Raw genomic sequence first — 20,966 nt, forward strand, 5'->3', positions numbered from 1 at the left:
AGCAACTTCACTTCTCTGCTCAGGGAGACATTACTCCACTATGTCTTTACAGAGCACATATTGTTTGCTGCAGTATTAATGCTCTGAATGTCACACATTGCTACTTTAATAGAACAACTGAAAATCACACCACATGAGTCACGTCAGGTCCGTAGCTTACGTTACATTACAAGCCTCCTTCCTTCGAGACAAACCGTGATGTTTTTCTAACCCTGACCAGGTCGATTAGTTGCCTGATCCTAAAGTAAAAGGTCCCTATTCATCACTTCTGCCCAATCAGCAAAATATGACAAAGTATGGATGAGATCCTGTCTAGTTGGTTGCAAATGACCACAAAGTCACAAAGTGATGTATGGAGTGTTCAAAAACTAGACTACAGGCCCTCTAGAGAACTACAATGTAGGGGAAGCCATCAGGCTAGATGTGCAGTTAGAGAATGCAACCTAAAGGAGAATTCAATGGCAGTTTAATGAAAGTCTGTGCAGATATGATATCAGTGACTGGCTCTTTGACTAAAAGGTTCATAGTATTTATACCAACATGGTTTGAATGCAGGTTGATCGATGCCAGTTAAAAAAAAGAAAGAGAAACGTATGCCACACAAACGCAGTTCGCGACTGTGTTTCTTTTCCAGCCACGGCCTGATCAACATCCAGCCAGATAATGGTAAAAAAAACTACTATTTCCATGGCCACTTTCTTACAAATGAGTGGCATTGATATTCCAATTAAAGATGGGTTTCCTTCTCATTCACATCCGTAGTAATAATAAATGTACTGATATTCATTCTGATGGGTGGGATATTGTGAACCCAAGACGATAGACACCTGTGCTTGAATCGTCTTTTTGTATCACTTTTTCTTTTGTCCCTTTTACTGGCACATTTATGAATATCAATATTATTTCCCAGTAGGAGGTAAATGGTATTGAATGGTTGCCAAGCTGCTGGAGGGGAGACTGCTCAGCTGACTACAAAAAGAGGCATTTTATCTCTCAATCAGCGTACATTTGTTCATGTGTGCATGTGTGCGAATGCCATCCTACCGCTGTGTGTGCGAGTGTGTGTGTGTGTGTGTGTAAATGTGTGTTATATTTTGACGAGGAGCAGAGCGAGCTGGAGCTTGCTGCACCACTAGGCCATGTGAGAAAAAAGTTCACGTGATGCAGGCAAATACAGCCGGTCTTCAGCAGGATGGAAAGACTGTAATCAAACCATAAATCAGAAATCACTGAACTGCCATCCACCCCCCCTCTTTTTCCCCGACTGCCTTCTGCAGAGCTCCCTGTTATGTTTCATACAGCCATGCATATAAACTGCCCTGGAAGAGGTGAATAACAGATCAATGAAAAATGCATTTTCCACCATATGAAAGGTTTTTCGTCACAAGACGACTATAGTGAAAGAAAAAGGCAATATTTTTTTTTCTTTCCAGAACAGTGAGTTTTTCTATAAGCTGCGTTAAGGGGCTTGTGTTTTGAAGGGCTTTGTGTATTAAACAAACAGCTCTGCAGTCACATATGTGCATTTTTCCTGACTACTCACGCAGTCCACATTTTCTCCAGGACTTTTTCACAGCGAGCCACCTGGTGGGCTGTAATATCAGGAGAACAGTGGGGTCATTGTGAAGGAGCTGTGTGATATCAAAGAGAGTGACCCATTTAGAGCCCAGCCACAGAGCTGACAAGCCTCTGTTATGTCTAGGACATCTGGAGGGCCGGAGCCGCTCGCTGTACTCCCCACATATGAGTCAATCCATCTGACATCTGACATGGTCACGGATATTTCACACGCTCACCTATAGGACGCATTCGGGGAGGTGGCGGCTGTAAACTGGGCCTGATACCGGTGGAGGATCTGTTACAGTACGCTGAGAAATTCTGGAAGGGATCCAAAAAATATCTGAAGCCGCTCTGGAAATCTTGTGGGGATTTTAAGCGGGGGCTGGAATAACGGTGCTATCTGCAAATGCCCTGCAAAGATCAAGTGATGGAGGGGGGGGGGGGGGAGAAAAAGTTCTATCTCATTATTCAAATGAGAATTACTTTTTCAGTAGCCGATGTTCAAAAGGGGGCTCCTGCATATTCGGCAAAAACATAACGGGGATATAGCGGTATAGGGGTATAGCGGGAGAAAACGGACTGCTTGAAGTAGAAGTTAAAAAAAAAAACACTGAATTCAAAGAAAAAATAAATGTTAACATTCATGTATCATACACAATGCTGTCCAAAGCAATGGAGATTTGTCCAATGAAGCCGCAGTGTTGCGCATTATATAAGCGAATACATGAATGCATAATGAGAGGCCAAAATGAGCCGGAGAAAACGCGCTGAAAAATCCCCGAGGGGAAAGGAAAATTATTCAGAATACACGAGGACACGATTCATAATAATTTTGGGAAGGGAAACTTTTTTTTGCTCTTTTTTTTTATCTATATTCAATGCTTTAAATATAAGACCCTATGCAAGTTTGGAGTGTTTCTGTGTTCAATTCAAAGCCTCACTTTCAGGTTATAGAGGTGAGATTGCCGAAATGACATATAAACAAAAACACGAGCTAACCTAATAGATCTAAACGTAAGCAGCCGTGCACGCTGGTACAATTCAGCAAGCAAACACTGCGGTTTTTCAAAAGAACTCCACTGTCATTTCACTTTCTGTTGCCCAAACAATAATCCTGTATCATGAGGTAATTCATTTTTGTGTGGAGAGGCAATTGGCTGCAAAGATTGAATCATCGGGCGCTTGTTTAGTTTTCCATGTAATTAAATCAGCTTCTGAAGAAAAAAAGGAGAAAAAAAGAGAGAGAAAAAAAAACGATGTAAGCTGGCGTACAATTTAGGGGAAATTAGCATTTTTAATCACAGTACATTACTTTAATAACTCAATAAATCTGCGGCAGCTGGAGCATCTGAGAATGTTGTCACAGCCACTTAGTTCTGCATTTGCAACTAATACAGGCTGATGAGAATCAGCCCAAGAAAGAGAGAGAATAAAAGGGAGAATTCAACAGAGTGAGACAGAGAGGATGAGGATCCAGGGAGACAGAGATAACAGGTGAGAAAGACAGGGAGAGGGGAAAAACCCGACCCAGGAAGGAAGAAACATCAGCACAGACTCGTCTCTTTCAGCTATTAGCTGTTAATCCCCAATTAGCTCATCCGTCACCTCGGTGTCGTACGTGAAAACCTGCTTACCCCTCGTCGCTGCTTTGTTGCTCGGGTTTGTTTGTGCAGCTTAGCGATGGTTGTTGCCAGATACGCTAAACGAGCCTGAATGACGACGGCAACCAAAAAAAAACAGCTAATTTGACTGTATGTCGAGAATGCGTACGGTAGACAAAACGAGCTGCGAGAGCGACTACGAAAGTTTGAAGCAGAATAGAGTGTGGTCTCTTTAAAGTGGAGCCCAAATGTTATTGTAATGGGAGAATAAACTGGAAGTGTGGCTGAAAGGTCAGGCACCGGTTCGTGGACTAAATCTGCGTGTCTACATTTTTTCCGCATATTTTTTTTCCCCAACGCTGCTTCGCTCTCTAAGAGGCACTTTTATGGTCCAAAACCATAAGACTTCCACATAAAACCAGTCAGCTGTCCTCTCACAAAGAGACTAATCATCCGTTCAAACTGCTGATTTAAAAGGAGAGTTTGGAAACACATGAAGAGTGAGCAAGAAGACGAAAGGACAGGTGGACGGTTTGCGTTTCGTCTCTGACTGATTGATTGGTTTCTTTTAGGGATATTGTTATCGATGTAATCATTTCATTTGATTAATAACAGTTCAGAGACATATGAAATTGCTTGTTTTGCCCAACCAGCAGTCCAAAACCCATAATGGTGCTGCAGATTAGTGAAACAATCTTTCACTTTATGATACAAATGATACAATTCTGGACCTACTTTTCCAAAAAGGCCAGTAGCCATGCAAAAAGAAAATGTATTGGCACCATTGAATTCATCATGACAAAATAATACATACATTTTGATGCCTAGATCATTACAATATGTCCAGCCATTCAAGTTCTACACTGAAAAAAAAACAGAAAAAAAAACGATGCAATGGCCATCTTGAAAAATGTCCGTCTTAGATTTCCAGGTGGCTACCGGGCTTTTCTGAAAAAGTAGGTCCTAGGCTTGTATCACAAAGGGAAAGATTCTTCTGAACTGTTGACTTAATCTGCAGCACTCTAATTAACAATGACAGTGATAGAATCTAGTCGTCACACAGAGCTGAAACGGGGGAATGTGTCATGCTTTGCTTGATACAAGGCTTTAACTATTGATCGGAAACAAAAGTGCTGGCGACACGTTTCCTGTTGATCGACAACCGTTTCCTACGTTGCCTGAACGTCACCATGACTGCACAAAAACCCTCGTACGGCTGTATGTTTTGGACTTTTTGCACGGCCGACTGCGTCACGTAGTTGTGGGAACCTGATAACGCTGCGGGAGGAACACTGTGGCTTGTAAGGAAAAGCACATTGGGCGTTGAGCACAAGTGAAAGTGCGAGCTGCCTGGTGTCCTGTCAGCAACATGCACGCCCCGGGAAACACTTCTAATGCTAACGTACGTCTATTCTACTCTCTCGCTCAGTAAGTTTGCGGAACGGCCTCTTTATCTCCTCTTCCTCTCTGCCGGATGTTCGTTCGTCACACGTACGGTGCTGTAATAGTAGAAACCTGGTGGAGTTTGAGTTCTCACACACATCATTTCACATCAAAGTATCTGGCGAGGCAAAAACACAAAAGAACATAAAGAAAACAGCTTATTGAGATATGATTTTACATAGGAGAGGCACATGAAAGCACGATGGCACCCAATCAACGGGCCCGGAGGTGTGCTGGCATGTGTCCGCGCCCGCTCGCTCTATCTCCGCCGCCCCATTGAGGAGACTTGGGCGCCTTGTTTCCGCTGATACGCAGCGGTTTAGATTCACTTAGCAGGCTTTGTCATGTGCATGTTGGATTAAGCCTCTGACGGGGAAACAAAAAAAAAATCAAGCGTAGCCGCGGCAACCGTGGACCCGCTAAAGAAACAGCCATTAGCAGGATGGCGGGTTAGACCCCCACTAATTAGCTCATCGTCTCAACACCTCTTCCCCCTTTTGCTCCGGGGATCTGGTTTCAAAGTACACTTCCCAAAAGTGTCATGGGCTTAATGAAAAGCATCGCAGTGTTGGACATACAAGTAGTTTTTACTCTCTTTCTCTCTGGGGAGGACGAGAGGCGACACACAGGGGGCTTGTAGTTTCCTCTATCGACTGTGTGACTTAACACTAAAATAGCACCCGGAGAGGCTAAGTTGATTTGACAGGACACGTACAAGGATAATCTATTATAACGCCATGCCGTGCTGATTTTGTGAGAGCGGCTCGGCTGGGTGGCTCGATCCATTTGCAGATCAGGCAACGGGCGGATCAGAGGAAGCTGGATTTAATTTTTTTTCTTTTTTAAACAACACAACAAACAGCTCACATGGTCCTGAATTCATCTTTCGGTATCTCTCATTATATAAGTGTCGGGGCGTTTTCACACTGCTGTGACTGGTGAGAAAGTGCAGTTATTATTCAGCCTTATGCTAACGCTCAAAACGGAAACCCGGAATGTTCTCTTCAATGCAAACCTCCAGTGCAGTTTCCAAATCTCAAATTTGAGAATATTTATCTTTTTTTTGTTTTTTTTGTGGTTCATGGTACTCTGAGGTCTTTTAAAGAAGAGGAAGATCACTTTGTACTTTGGAAGAGCTGAAGAGACCTGAAATGTCAATTATCTGTACGCAGCTAGAAGGAAGGATGTGATAAAACGGTCGGTTTTCTTCTCTTCTTCTTTTTCATCTATTGAGGATAATAATACAGTTTTTATCAGTCGTTTAAATAGACTGTATAGAAGAAGTCTTGGTCATCTTGGTTTTTGCCCGTTGCCTTATGTGCTGAGAGGGCAGAATGCTGAGTAGGACTTTTTAAGGCAAAAACGTGGGCATCTTCAAGACCAGACAGCGTCCTGGTAGCGACCTGTCACTCACAAGATAGCCACACCCAAAAGCACATCCTGCTTTATCATCTGTTTTTGCTCTAAATGGTCGCAATTTACGAAATGAACATCGTGCTGTAGTGAGGAAGACTCCAAACTATCGATTGAGACCGTAAACCCATGTTTACAGTGTTTACTGAGGTAATGAATCAAGTGAGAATAGACTTCTTTACAAGTCTCCCCCTACTGGCTGTAAGAAAGAATGCAAGTTTAAGGTTACTTCGGCTTTGGCTTCACTTTTTCAGACCCGGAGGTTGCTGGTCCTGTAACGGGACATGTAAACTAAAACTAAACTGCCACAGATGTATAACTTTGTCTATATATATGTAATTCAGGTTGGTCATTTCTTCCAAATTAAAGCGGTTTGGTCAAATCTAGTCACATGTCTCAGTATGGATTGTTTCACGCTGCGCTGTCGAGGAGCCTCTAAAACATTCACTCACTCTATATGGTAAACAGTGGCCTTGTACAGTCTCACATCACATGCAGACTGAGAACAACAACTGGGGGGTTTACATGTGACTATATATAAACATTATTACAAAGTCTGTTCCTGTGCCGTGGCCTCGTGGTTTCTGATATGGCACAGCCAGTGAAATGGCAGAGAAGCCAATTTATAGTTTATAACTCAACCACACATCAATAATAGGGGAGAAAAAAAATAGATTACAGTAAATCCATGGTTCAAAAGCTGCATACCTTTTGAAATGTCAAAGGGGAAACCACAATGGATAACTCATCTCAAAACTCATTTCAACTGCACAGTGCAAGCTGTATTACAAATATTCAACAGCCTACTGTTCCCTCCAGGTATTTTTGCAGCAAAACACTCTATACATTTTCATTTGAGATGAGAAAAAAAAGGAATGTATTTTTTTTTTTTTTTTTTTGCACTGGCAAGCAGCCAAACCAATTTAATTGCATTCCAAATGGGCGCAATCTCCGCATAGCAACCGGCTCGTGTTGTATTTCTCAAACTTCAACAACCTCCTTGACTTTCTCGGGAGTAATTGAAATCTTCCACTCTTCCAAACCCCCTCGTCATTATGCACAGCAGCAGCAGAAAGTACAACAAACCAAAACCAAAAAGGAACAAGGAGGAATCCGGCTCCTCGGAATGAGCAGCTTTAGCCAATTTGTAACTTCATCAGCACATCTTGATACGGTTTCTCTGAAGTCAATTAAAAGAATATTAAGGTGGTGTGTATCTAGAAAAAGCACTAACGCCTTTCTCTTGCCAAGAAGCCGGTGATTACCCGTTACTGGTGTCAGCAGAATCCTGTCAAAGTCTGATGAGAGTTCACCGCTTTTCATTTTCTTTTTTATTTTTGACTCATTCTTCCCCAGCCCCTCGAGCCGTGTCCAAAAAAAACAATTCTTTTGATGTGAAAGAATATTCCTTCGGTTAACTATCTGAACGCATCTGCACCTGAAAGATATCAAACTTTTGCAAACAACGGGCCGTGCCAAGAGGCAAGCGCTTTAGTACAGACGAGAGTGCTGTAATTAAGAACACTACTCCAAATAACACGACAATTTGGAATATAAATAAATGTTTTTCCATTTTAGAGACGATGAATACCTTCCCAATGAATTCAGCGCTTGATAAAAACATCAAAAGACCTTTTAAAAAGAAGCTTACTGCCAAATCATTTAAAGTGTCTCTGGCTTTTTTTACTGCAAAGACAAACTATAATCTCAGAGAGGTCCTCCCATGTAGCCGGTGGGTAATTATAGGATGGCAGGCAAATAAATCATCCATCAAGAATGGCAGCAGTATGGACTTGTGCGTATATTACAACCTAGAATAAGATCCCGAAGGTGACCAGAGGACCAGGCCTGGGATCAGTCATATGATGCTGTGTTTGCTTCAGGAAATCCCAATAACTGATGTTCAAGGTAATCTTCCTGTCTAGATGGAGCGAAAAGGAAAAATAAACCAGTGTAAATGCTTTAAAATGTGCCATTTTTAAGCAATTATCTCGCGATTTATGTACACAAACCCATACTTCCCCCTCTCCCTCTCTCTGTCTGAGAGCCCAGCTACATGCCAGTGCCTTTGTGTCAAAGATTAAGTGAAACCAGGAGTGCCAGCAATGTTGTGTTTGCACAGTGAACACACTCGCTTTCAGCTGCACCAACACATCACATACCAATCACCGTACTAACAGATCCTGGAGCAGCTACTGTAGATCCATGCGCCGCTAATACAACATTAAAGTTAAACTGTAATATCAAGTTCCTATATGCAATACTGAAGCACAGCGTGTGTGTGTGTGTGTGTGTGTGTGTGTGTGTGTGTGTGTGTGTGTGTGTGTGTGTGTGTGTGTGTGTGTGTGTGTGTCAAACAGCTACATCTACATTAAATTACAGGGTGCAGTTCTTCTATAAGATTAAGTTCTCTTATTTGATGCCGTTATCTCTAAAAACCTGACTATCAACAAGCAGAGGAGGAATTCCTGGAAAGTAAAGCAAAGCTACAATAGAAATATTATGAACAAAGCCCAAAAGTGCCAGAGGTGGTTTACTAGACTGAGGCACAAAAAAAAAAAAAAAGGGGCCTGGGGGGGACTGTGGGTTTGTAGTGATAGGGAGGGGATTCACACACACACACACACACACACACTTGGCTCAGAGGCCAGGCCACAGACACAAACGGCACACAGCAGAGGACCAATCCTCGGTGGCCTAAACCAGCTAACTCACTTCCTGTGCAATCCTGAAGTAACTAAAACATGATCTATTGACATTTAATACATCACAGCTGGCAGCAGTTTCCCAAAAAGAAAAAAGTTCTCACTTTAGCAAAGGCTGTACTTTTCTATGTCCGCGATTTATTGAGCTTCATTATTAATGCGATGAGGTTATTCACACATCTGACTGTTTCTTCTTCTTCTTCTTCTTGCGTTGAAGAGCCGACCTCGTAAAAGAAACCGTGACAATTAGAGAAGGAAGCAACGAGACGAGTGTGAAACCAAAAACAAGTTCAACCCAATAAAAGCGTCCTCGCCTTTCTTAATTAAACAAATACACCAGAAAATCTTTCCAAAATCAGAAGTGTGGAGGGTTCGGGCTTGTATGCTCACGTGTGTTGCACTTGTGTTTATTTATGCTGCGCGAGTGCAGACATGCTCACATTTTGCATGCACGGGCGTGTGTGTCTACCTGTGTGTGTGTGTGTGTGTGTGTGTGTGTGTGAGTGTGTGTGTGTGTGTGTGTACTCGTGGGCCTGAAGCAGCCATCTCCAGTTCTATTTGCACAGGACATGCCTCAGGAAGCTAAGACAACTGTTCGTGTTTGCCCATGTTGCGAACCCTCCTCTTAATACACCGACAGCTGCATTCTTCCACTATGTTTATCAGTGGGGTTTTTTTTATACATTCATCATATGGAGTCTAGTCGGATCATGCAGCCATCCTCGAAGTCGCCTGACCTTCTCTGGAGGAAATCGGGAGCCGGTGCGGGGATTGAAAAGACGAATAAGCTGCGTGCAACACTGACAGAGGCAGATTCCCTGAGCTTATTATATAATCTAAAAACTCTAGATCCTGTATACCTGGATGGACTGTCTGTCTGCCGTTTAACATGGCCAACCCTCCGTACAACAAGGAGATTTTTTATTGGGTGATTTGGTTCCTACGACGGCGTATCAGGGCCACTGTAGGGGGGGAAAACAGAGCCGAGAGAGATGGGCAATATTCAGAGAAAAAAAAGTGTGTTTATGTGTTTATCAATTGGGTGGTTGGGCTAGGATGCTAACAGTAGCTTTCACTAGTTGTCATAGCAACGGCAAACATCCAGTCGAGCAACTTGTTTACTTCATCATACTTGCATCTTAGCCCGATCGCCTGATCAATAAACACCCATAAGATGACAATTTGGCCTCATATCAATAAAAACCAACAATAACCATCAACAGCATCACCCTAAGGACCTTAATGAGGCGTTGTCACATGTTGTGATTAGAAAAGTAAAAAATGAAATGCTTACATTCATGGGAAGTTAGCTAGCAAAAAATACCGGTTGTTAGCGTCGTAATAAATTAGCAAATCTGCGACTTTATAAAGTAGCAAATTAGCCCTTTTTTTGATACGGCCCACCTCTCTCGCCTCCGTTTTTAGAAATTGTTGGTCCTTCTTATCGTTCAAGTCCACAACCTGTCAAAACGTCCACCCCCCACTCTGATCAGTCTACATGCCTAACCCCCCCCTTCTCCTTCACTCCTTAGTGTTTCATTTCCTGCTAATAGACTAAACTGCAGGCGCATACCATTTCACGTGGAGCTTTTTACTGGAAAGGAAAAAAAAAACATGAAAGTACCAAAACACGGGCTCTATAACGCCACTCCCAGAGAGATGAAATGAAAAAAAGAAAAAAAGAAAATTGTTGGGCGAGATCTTTGCAGAGTGTGAAAGTCAGACGATGATGAGCTCCGTCTGTGCTTATGTGAAACGTTGATATGGTTTTCTCATACGATGATTACGCTAATTTATGTACCAAAGCCTGCTTAACACAAATCTGCCAAGGCCGCCGCCGACTGCGGCTCATAATCTCCGGCATCTCGAATAATCACTTTGTGGTCTATTTGTTTATGAATGAAATGAAAGCAATTATCCTAATGAAGAGCAGCTTTCTCTCGCTCGGGGAAATCGTTGCATTTCAACACACACACACACAAAAAAACAAAAAAAACATTGCGTCTTTGTTGCATCCGTCTTGGCTGCGCTGATACCTGAACCGTAAAAACACAACAATAGCAACAACATTGATGGTGTTTTATCATTAAGGACACGCGGTTCCACCAGCAGGGATGCTGAAACTGAAAAAAAAAAAAAATGTAAAATGAGCTGCGCACTTCCTGACCTACAGCCTCAACCACATGCATGTGGATGATGCTAAATGTCAGCATCAACAACAAAAAAGTTTGGCTGTTGCCCTTGGTGAAGTTGCATAACACAAGGTCGCAGCAGTTTGAGTGTAAATATTGACTTTGGCTCATCGCTATAATAAAAAAAAATGGAGAAAGCAGGTGCTACTATGCAACTGTGTGATACATATTGTCCTGCTGCTGCTGCTGAGTGTGTTAAATGCACTTATCTCTAAAAATGAATCTGCTTTTGAAACGCTGCTGTAGCACGGATACTGAACACTCGGCTACCTCCTCTTTCTCATCAGACTAGAGCACAGAAATGGTTAAATAAATCACATGGAGCAGATGTCTCTCTCTCTCTCTCCCATACACACACACACACACACACACACACATTCATTAGTGAAATCCATCAATCAGCATCTCATGCAGTTTGGGTTTGAACCACACCAAATGCACTAAAACAATAAACGTCTGTCTTTCAAGTCGCTATCTGGACTGGAACACATCTGGTGGCAAGACTCGTTTTGGTTTCCACATCGCTGAATGACATTACAGACTCAAGGGCGAGCTGAGAAATAAAGTACCCCGGAAAAAAAAAATCTCTCTCTCTATTTTCACTCCATCTGCAGACCTCTCTCTCTCTCTCTTTACACACACACACACACACACATGCACATCTACTTCTCCCTGCCTGCACAAACCAGCTCACCTCTCAAATGCTATTCCACCACCCCATCCCCCAACCAATCAAGAACTGAATATAAAACAGCAGAAGGAAGCTGGGTGGAGGGGGGGCAGACAGGCAGACAGACAGGCTAGGCTATTGCTACTGAGAAACCAGTGGCCTCCTGAGGTGAAGACAGTTTAAAGCGCCCTTGGACACAAGTGGAGGGGATGAAACAACAACAACACGGCCGACATCCAGCCGAGGAGCCAAGTCAAGCCTGAGCGTAGCGTTTGGGTTTCAAGGGGCAGCGACGATAATTAGGGTTAATGTGATTTAACGAGGGCCATGGGGGGTTCGGGCCGGGGGGGGTGGTTCAACGTCAGAATTTGGAATTGCTCTGACACCCTTGCGTTCCAGTTTGGCGGCTACACCTATCAGTCCCCGACGCCAAAGGCACTCCGGGTGATTCCTTATAATAAAACGGACTTTCCCGGCTGATGGACTGCGATGTGATAGCGCCATAGAAATGATTTGGATAGAGGTAGTATATCAAAAGAAGTATATTGAGAAGAGATTTTTTTTTTTCTTTTAAATGCACTGTCACGACTGAATTCGTGGCAGTTAATGTAATCAATCTTCGACATAAATAGCCGGTTTCTATGGACATAGGTGATTAAGTAGCTAACCAGGCGGGATAAGCTATACTATCTATTTTCAGCCATACATGACTTATGACCCTCTTAACACCTCTAGTAGCTCTGAGTCATGTCTGGTCTAGATTATAAAGTACAGAGTGGAGAAGTGGGAGTGCTGCAGAGAGTCTGGCCGAGGCTTTGTTACCTTCACTGTCAACCCTGTAGGTTAAACCGGAGTCCACGCCGGTAAATCCCTGTTATGGACGCCGCTGTGTCCCCGCCTCACCTCGCCTCCTAAACAGTCAATCGCTCGTTCTCAAATACCCCGTGAAATCTTTTTTGTGCAGGTGTAGCCGCAGAATAGAAACTACAGTAGCATTGATGTGGCGGCACCAATGTGGGTGTTTTTTTTCCTATGTAACATAGCAAAACATAAGCAGATTACAGAAAAGGTGAAGTCCCAGCGTGCACCTCACCTATCCACAGTTCCTCCATCTGATTATCAATCCTGCATTTTACCTTATTGTGGTTTAAATAAGGGATCATAAATAGTGCCGTTTTTTTTTCTTCTCCTACTGTAATAGGAAAACAATCTAAGCCCCACTGCTCCGGAGAACGCTGTAGCTACTTATCATTAACTCAAAGACACAATCAGCCCCGGGCGATCCGGCTTCCCTCCATAACCTTTTGACATTGCTGCTGGGAAGGTAAATGAGAGAAGGAGTTAGACACAGAGGAGGGAGGGAGGGAGGGAGGGGGGATGTAGAGAAACAGAAAGACTTGATTATAAAAAAGTGCCAGGAAATGGTTAGACCCACACACACAAAAAAAAGGATTTTTTTTTTTTTACGCAAAAATAATGCTCATTCCATGACTCCTTCACGTTATCTATTATTTGTTCTGAGTTAACCACCTGGAACTGCATTTGAATGACAAACTCACCCACTTTGAATATATTCCCAGCTCCCTCTGGTCCAAAAGGGCCGTGCATGGGTTAACGCTTCCCCCCTCAAAGAGCAACGGTTGGGGATATTGAAACTCGGACTGGCCAGTCAGCAGAATGTTATGAATGGGCACAATGAAAAACCCCAAGTCCACACTGTCGACCCAAGAATGCTTGCCTCCATGTAATTAACGTTTCTCTCTGTGTACAGAATGAGGCTCTGCTGGAATAACTCTTTTTCTTGTTTCTATTACAGTCGTGTTGAGGGAACGAGAGAGAGAGAGACTTTCTGAGGATTTGACATGGAAAATAATTTGCCCGTCCATACTTTGAAGTACCCTATGACTAACAGTGATTTGGATAGAGGTGGAAATGTGGTGGTGCGGCCCTCGTTGCTCTTTCCCATGTGGACAAACGTCAGCTGCTTGTTGCACTTGACGAACAATGAGGTGTTACAAAGTGTGGCGAGGGGGGGGGGGGAGATACATGGGATCAATGTTTAAACGAGGGGGGGATCTTGTTAAACTGCGTTTCGTGCGGCTCGCCCCGAAGGTATACGAGCAATTAGGTATTCGCTGCAGACGCGTGCACGCACGGTAACACTCTGATTGAGAGATCACTTCAGCGAGGTGCCCGCGCAAAAACCTCGTATCAATAAAGTGTTTGCTCCGCACTGCGGTGAAAAAAAAAAAACGGTCTCGGCAGCATATATAAATAACATACAGTAACTTGGAACAGGCTGCAACTATGTAAAGAATAACATCTGCAAACCATTGGATTATAAACCTACAGAATAACTACAGTGTAATTACTTGAGAGCCTCTCTCTCTCTCTCTCTCTCTCTCTCTCTCTTGGGCACCGTGTTGTTAGAGGGAAGAGGGATGAAGAGAAAGTGGAACAGCTACAGTAATCTATCCAACTTCATTTCGCCAGAGTGATTCTGCCTGCGGGTATGCACAAGTCATAATGCATTTGACAAATAGTCTCTCGCTAAAACAGGCATTTGCGAAGAAGTGGCCTTCAGCGCTGGTATACACAGCTGAGTGTACGGCGAACAAACAAGCCTCCCACTCACCGAGGAAAGATACAGGGGAGGCTTCAAAAAGATTAGGAGAAATCTTGGAAACAAAAAAAAAAAAGAAGAAGTAGAGATGACTCATGGTGATTGTGCAAGTGCAGGACAATGTGAGTTTTGGATGGAGTTGAGAAGAGCAACGGAGCCGCGGGGTTCATAGGAAGAAAACATAAAAAAAAAAAAATCCATGCTTTCCCCTCGTGTGTTGTTCTTTGCATTGTTTCCGAAACGTGGATGTTTTATCGAGGAATTCACAATTTTGTTTGACATAATCTCATCATTTAGTTTAAAAAATGGAAACCAAACCACGAAACACATTAGACTCCTTTTGAGTCATCCATTCCAATTGTTACTGTATTTTGTTGATGTTTAACGTGCGATCGCGGGCAAACCCCTAAATGCAAAGGTCAAGTGCATTCATGGATTTGTGCTGTATTGACTTGTCCTGTCAGTGTGATCCATATTGCTGGCAGGCATCAATCAATCATCAGGTCTGAATGTGGAGCGGGCACCTCGAAAACCGGTTTCAGCTTACACATTCTTTACGTTGCTCAATTATGAATTCCTTCAGGTAGAAAAAAAAAGGAGCATGATTGCAGGCATATGCATGCGTGCACGCACCCACGTGCACACACACACAGAGTCATTCTTACAAACCCTTAAAGTCATAGTCACAAATGGATGTGGAGTTAACAACATGACAACCCTCACACTTAGTATTATACTCACTTCCTGGTTGGTGACTTTCATACTGTTGTAACACCGTGCAATGATGTATAACCACACTATATAGCCTATATATATATACCTATATCTAACCTATATAACACGAGTGACTATATATAGAATTATGCCCTGAAAGCTATCATCCTTTATAATTTCCTGTGAAATACTCCGACAAATAACATCGAAGCCATGCGTGCAATCACTAACTGACTACATAATGGCTGTGAAATACCAAAAATCTTCTTTTTTTTTTTTATAATCCTCACAAGCTTCCCAGTTAACAGCTGCTCACACAGCACTTACACCTTGCAATGCACGCCGTCCATAAAGGAATGTACTTCTGCCAAAACGTCATCATTATTCAACAGTTATGTGTAGTGGCGACAGATAATGTGTCGCTTTTCATCTCAGTCACAGCTGTTACTTTAGTAATGACGATGTCATGCGATTCTGTCCTTGAAACCCAAAACCCGCTTCGTACCCGGCTCGCTGAATCATAACAACTAACAGCAGCTCATTGTGTTCCACGGCTACCTGGACCCAAAGACTTGGCCTTGGTCTGGAGAGCCCGGTTTCTCATTGTGATCTTAAATACACATCCGCAGCAGCAGCTTCTGTGTGTGTGTGTGTGTGTGTGTGTGTGTGTGTGTGTGTGTGTGTGTGTGTGTGAGTGTGAACATAGTGCAGTCACAAGGCCAGAGCAATAATAAAAAAGAAACTTCTGTGGGAGAATATTTTGCCGGTGTTCACTTTATTAACGGGATCTTTTTAGGTCAGTACATGTTGGAGTGAAGGTCTTGAAGTTCCAGCAGGTTTCGGGGGTTAAAAGGACAACTGCAGTTTCATGTATAGCATTTTAAAGTGAGTGTGTGTTGTTCATGTACAGGTGGACAGGAGGGAGATTAACAATTCAAATATTGCACTGTGCTATAATGTTTCACTTTGTCATGAGCAAATGTTAACTGCCTGCTGGCTTCCTTCCAGGTGCGAAGGCAAGCAAAGCCCTATTTGAATGGCTGCGGGTATAATGTCCTAGCTCCAGCCAAGTGTTTACACAAGTTTTTACCTTGACCACATTACACAAAAAAAAAACTACCCTAGTTACTTGTATCTCGGACCAATTTGCAGTTTTGTACATTTGCCTAAATGCAAAAATCCTTATCAGTCAAGCAAATAGTCAGCCCATGGCGGAGTGATCTCTCTGAGGTATAGGCCCCGTGACATTCAACAGAAATACCAATAACTGCATCATGAGGGAAACTTGGGCAATATTTATGCAAGATGCAAACTTCTTTAAATGGAAGCTGGTCGGAGGTCAGCACTTAAATTAAATGACTTAAATTACCCATAAAGGTTTATCCGGTGATTCTACTGGATACGATTCCGTGCGTAAAAACGCATGTGCAACTTTTTCTTAACGTGAACACAAAAGCTGATCCGCACATTCTAAAACAGCATCGTTTCCAATTAGAAACACCCACTTATGTGTTTTTTTAATACGTTGCTGATGAATAACCAACTCCCTTAAAAGTTATTACGTGCGCAATGATGGGATTGGATGTATGCGCAGAAAAATACGGCGTTAGCCAAGCCTGTGGGAATCTAACACTGTGGATGCTTCGTGAAAACACGAGACTAGAGACAAAACAATACAGCTGCACAATAATACACCTTACAGCATCACCAACAGCCTTCGATCCATAACATGCACTCGCTATCACATTCAGACGCGATCCTGATAGTTGCTCCGTGGACTTATTGTGCATTGACCCACGGAGGGAAACCGTGTGTTGCAGATAAGACGGCGTGTTTTCGCAGTCAAGGTTTAATTAAACAGGGACGCTTATTGCTGGTTTGCTTACATGTATTCAGTTTTAATTAAAAAAAACGGTGTTTGAGTTTGAGAGCTCCAGCGCGCTGGTGCGCTCCAACTCCTCTCACAGGACAACGTACCCGCAGTTTATCCAGCGGAACACGTTTGCACAATCCGAATTAAAAGGAGAACAGGTGTCATTTCTGCTTAGTTTAAAACAATCTGCAAAACGAGACATAAAAAACAACAACAAAGTTCATGCATTATTCGTATCAAAAGGCTCGTTTTTCTATCCGATTCATCCAGAGGGAACCTGAAAGCAGCAGCAGCAGCAGCACATCGCGCCTGAACGTGTCCGCGGATCGCCGTGTGTGCATCATTACACCAGGTGCATCCGACTAGAAAGCGCGTATATAGGAGTAGGGAGAATGGTTACCTTGTTGGAGTGGTAATAGTCCAAACCGGAGTCAGTCGGTAACGTACATGAACCCACGCTTGAAGGGGGAGCTGGATAAAATCTGACGTCCATCTCAGAGTCCGCAAGACTGACGGCATGAAAGCGTAGCTCCAAAAAAAAAAAAAAAAGAGCGACTCTCTCTCTCTTTCTCTCTCTCTCTCTCCCTCCCTCTCTCTCCCTCTCTCTCTCTCTCTCTCGCTCTCCTTTTTTCTCGTGTATGAAACCGAACAAGAAAAAGTAGTAGAAGAAGAGGAGGACCGAGGCGCGTCCGTCCTACACTCACTTCTTCTTGATGCTCAGATTTAACATCCCTGTAAAGTTGACTCGGAGGAGAAGGGGAGACGGTGCGGGAGCACTAGTCACAACCAAATCAACCCAAAAAAGTCACTGAAGTTGCGTGTCAGCGAGCCGAGCCTAGTGCTGCAGGTAAAAGATGCAGAATGGATCTCGTCGACGGTCTCTCTCTCTCTCTCTCTCTCTCTCTCTCTCTCTCTCTCTCTCTCTCTCTCTGTCTCTCTCTCTCTCTCTCCCAAAAAACGCCCCGTGCTCCGTTCCAGGCGCGCTGCTGTAGCTTTTGTCATGTGGGAGCGCTCAGACAACATCCATGCGTCCCAGTCCACAGAGGGACTTCTAGGCTGCGACCTCTACCGGTCACAGGGGGAACTAGTGGAGAGGAAAGTCAGTGGGGGCTGCTGGGGGGGGGAGGGGGGGTCCTCCTGAACTGTCCCCTGTCAGCTGGCTGGGACAGTCTGTGCCCTGTACATATATATCTCGCATCTTTCCCAAGTTCCCGTAACTCCAATTAAAAATAAATATGTGATCGTTTTCTTCATCAAGATCACAACTAACTCGTGTTTCTACGGTAGCCCAGAAAGGACAAACCAAATACAGCTTTCTTGGCGCTCCACATGCTTGGCTAAAGTTTCAGTTTGTTGCAGTCTGCGACCTCGCCATTAGATGTCGCTACTACACACTGGCCCTTTTTAAGTTAAAGTGTACAAGTGTGTGCAAAATGCATTTTAAAGTATGCATTTGATGCAATAATGTGTGTTATTATATTATATTAATGGAATAGTATCACTGAATTTTACTGACGTAATTGATCGAGGTTGAGCTAAATTGGACTATTTCATATACAGCTGTTAATCTATAACGGGGCATCATATTCTATATTCTAATTCTATGTTTTCCAAGTAAAATCTTAGTGGGGAAAAAACAGATAAACATAGTGGAGTAAAACATACAATATTTCCCTTTTGAAATGTGGAGTTGAAGTATGAAGGGGCGTAAAAATGGAAATACTCAAGTAAATCCACCTCCAAACTGTACAGTACTTGAGAAAATGTATTTAGTACATTCCACGCGTTATATGATCATATAAATCCTAAAAGCAAAGGTCAAGATTTTACAGAGGTAACATACAAACAAAATATGTCGGGCTAAATAATCAAAAAGAAGAAGTTATGTAACTCAATGGATCGTATATCTTCAGTGTTGGAAATATGAGCTCAAATAATATATCATGTTGTTACAATGCGGATAAAAAGCTACCTGTATTCAAGGAAATAAATCAAGCTTATGGCTTCATTTGCTTTATACAATTTATGTTAATGTATATTTTTGGACATATTTTACATTTTTGGAAGAAAAAAAGTTTGGGATCAAATAATTTCGGGGACCCCCTGCAGTAACTCTGTGGCCCTCCTGTTGAAGATCTCTGTTTTTTTTATAGGATGTGTAACACTGCCGGCCACCATGTTATCATCCTCTTACAGCTTTTATCACAAATCTTCTTTCCACTGTATTTCGTTATTTTGATGTTCGGGGGGCATTTGAATGCACACTGAGAGGAGAATGGACTGAGATAATATGTATTGCTACCGTGCTCCGGCTCTGACCCACATACACAGCTGGACAAACGCAAAAACATACTCGCCGCCGCGGCCGACACAACAGGATGTAAACACAGAACAATGTCCGACCTGAGCTTCAGAGAGGGAGAGAGAATAACACTGCTCACAGCCAAAATGTGTCTGTTTTCAAGAATGGTGTTGTGCGTGTGGAGAAGTGTCATTAATGCATTAAAGCAACATGCACGTCATGCATTATCCAATGTGTGCATTTCTATCTCTCTCTGTGCTTTTGCTGCATGTGTGGGAGTTTTTCCTTCTTCGTGTTATCCAAGCTGCCATTGTCATCCCAGTGGGTGACTTGTTGTCCCCCCCCCCCCACCTCAGGACTGAGCCTATGTCCATGTAGCTTGTTGCGCTGCATGGTGGCTCCGGGCCTCTAGGGGTGCAAGCCTTGTGTTTTTTTTAATCGCGTGGCACAGATGGGTCGCACCGTGGGCTTTTTACAGTGGCGGTCTGCCAGCTCAGGCTGAGTCCCGAATCCAAGCTCAGAAGGTTAACTATCACAAGGATTCGGATTCCTCCTCATCCTGGTACCTCCGTGTCGCCGTCCGTCTGATTCCTCTCACTCTCTCTCTTGACTTGTCACCCCGTTCACTCTCGTCTCTCGCTGTCACAGCAGCAGATACAGTATGACGGGGGGGATCTGGCACGGGCCGACTCGTGGCTTCATGGGAAAGGAATGCGTGTTGCGTTTTTTTGGGGGGGTTGCACAGCATAACTCCGAGTGTTGGCCAGACAGGAAGGGAATTGTGCCACAGAGAAGGAAGAATGTTTGATTTTTAAAAGAGTTGGGTGGAAGAAATTTGGTAAATGGTTAAAAAAAAACCAGAAGAAGTAAGAGGTGTGAAATGAAAAGGATGAGACACGGACATCTCCTTTTTTTCCATAATATTTGTGCTTTTAGATTTTCTTTGATATAGTTCTGTTGTTATCCATCCATCCATCCATCTAACACCAAAGAACAACTTCTTTCCAACATGGGATTGTACCGTCTTGATATACAGTATGCGTCCACTTAGAGCAATTATCAAGAACAAACACGTTTTATCGCCTCGGTAAGAGCTTTTTAGCTCGCACCAGGAAATAAAAGGAAAATATAAAACAATATTTCCTGTTACAGTTTACGACCCAGCCGCTACTAAGATGTCAGGTGGTTTAATAACTTCTTCTGAGCTTTAAGTGATGAGCTCACTTTTTTTGAAAATTGAAAGTTTTTCCTTTTAATTAGAAAGTTGACTACTTGAAGACTTTGGAAATGTCAGTTTATTACAGTAAAGGACCTCACAAATGTTCAGCGTGGGAGAGAGTTTACAGGAGTAATTGGCTTCGGGGAGGAAAAAATTGTGATTTTTAGTTGAATTGGTGTACAATTTCCCTTTTAAAAAAACAAAGACAAAGATTAAAATGTTTTTTTCCCCTTTCTGCTCTGTTGCCTTAGATTTCTCCTCTTGCACTTAAGTGAGCTGTTAATTCTTCTTCCACTTGGAAATGCGCACTGATTACCACCAATGAGCGATAAACAACACCAAAGAAATAATTCTTCCCTTTATCTCAAGAAAACAGTGTGACTTTGTTGCTAATTTTCTGCCTTTTCCTTGTTGGCTTTTCATCACTGTATCATTTAAAGTGCTTTTATCACACAATGAGATGTTTGCTACTCTTCCCTCAGTTGTTTTTTAAAGTAAATGTATCACAAAGAAGTCTATGTAGTCGTATGTGGCCTTAACATTGATTCACAAAAAAAGCTTGAATAATGTATGCAACTACCTTCAACATACACGGAAAAACAAACAACTTCTATGTATTATATAGATATGCATTTCATATTTAAAGCTTCA

At 42.9% G+C, this 20,966-nt stretch overlaps 1 protein-coding gene across 3 annotated transcripts in view; it reads right to left on the reverse strand.

Annotated features, from left to right (window-relative positions):
• tox2 (TOX high mobility group box family member 2) overlaps positions 1-17,677 on the reverse strand; it is an 87,931-nt gene extending 70,254 nt beyond the window's left edge. For all 3 annotated transcript variants that reach the window (XM_084020783.1, XM_084020782.1, XM_084020781.1), the window contains exon 1: positions 17,195-17,677. In XM_084020783.1, coding sequence (XP_083876909.1) covers positions 17,195-17,287 — 93 coding nt within the window. In that variant the 5' untranslated portion in view covers positions 17,288-17,677. The remainder of the gene's footprint in view (positions 1-17,194) is intronic.
• Positions 17,678-20,966: the final 3,289 nt, after the last annotated feature.

This window comes from Eutrigla gurnardus (genome assembly GCF_963514095.1).
Source record: "Eutrigla gurnardus genome assembly, chromosome: 2".
Taxonomy (NCBI): Eukaryota; Metazoa; Chordata; class Actinopteri; order Perciformes; family Triglidae; genus Eutrigla; species Eutrigla gurnardus.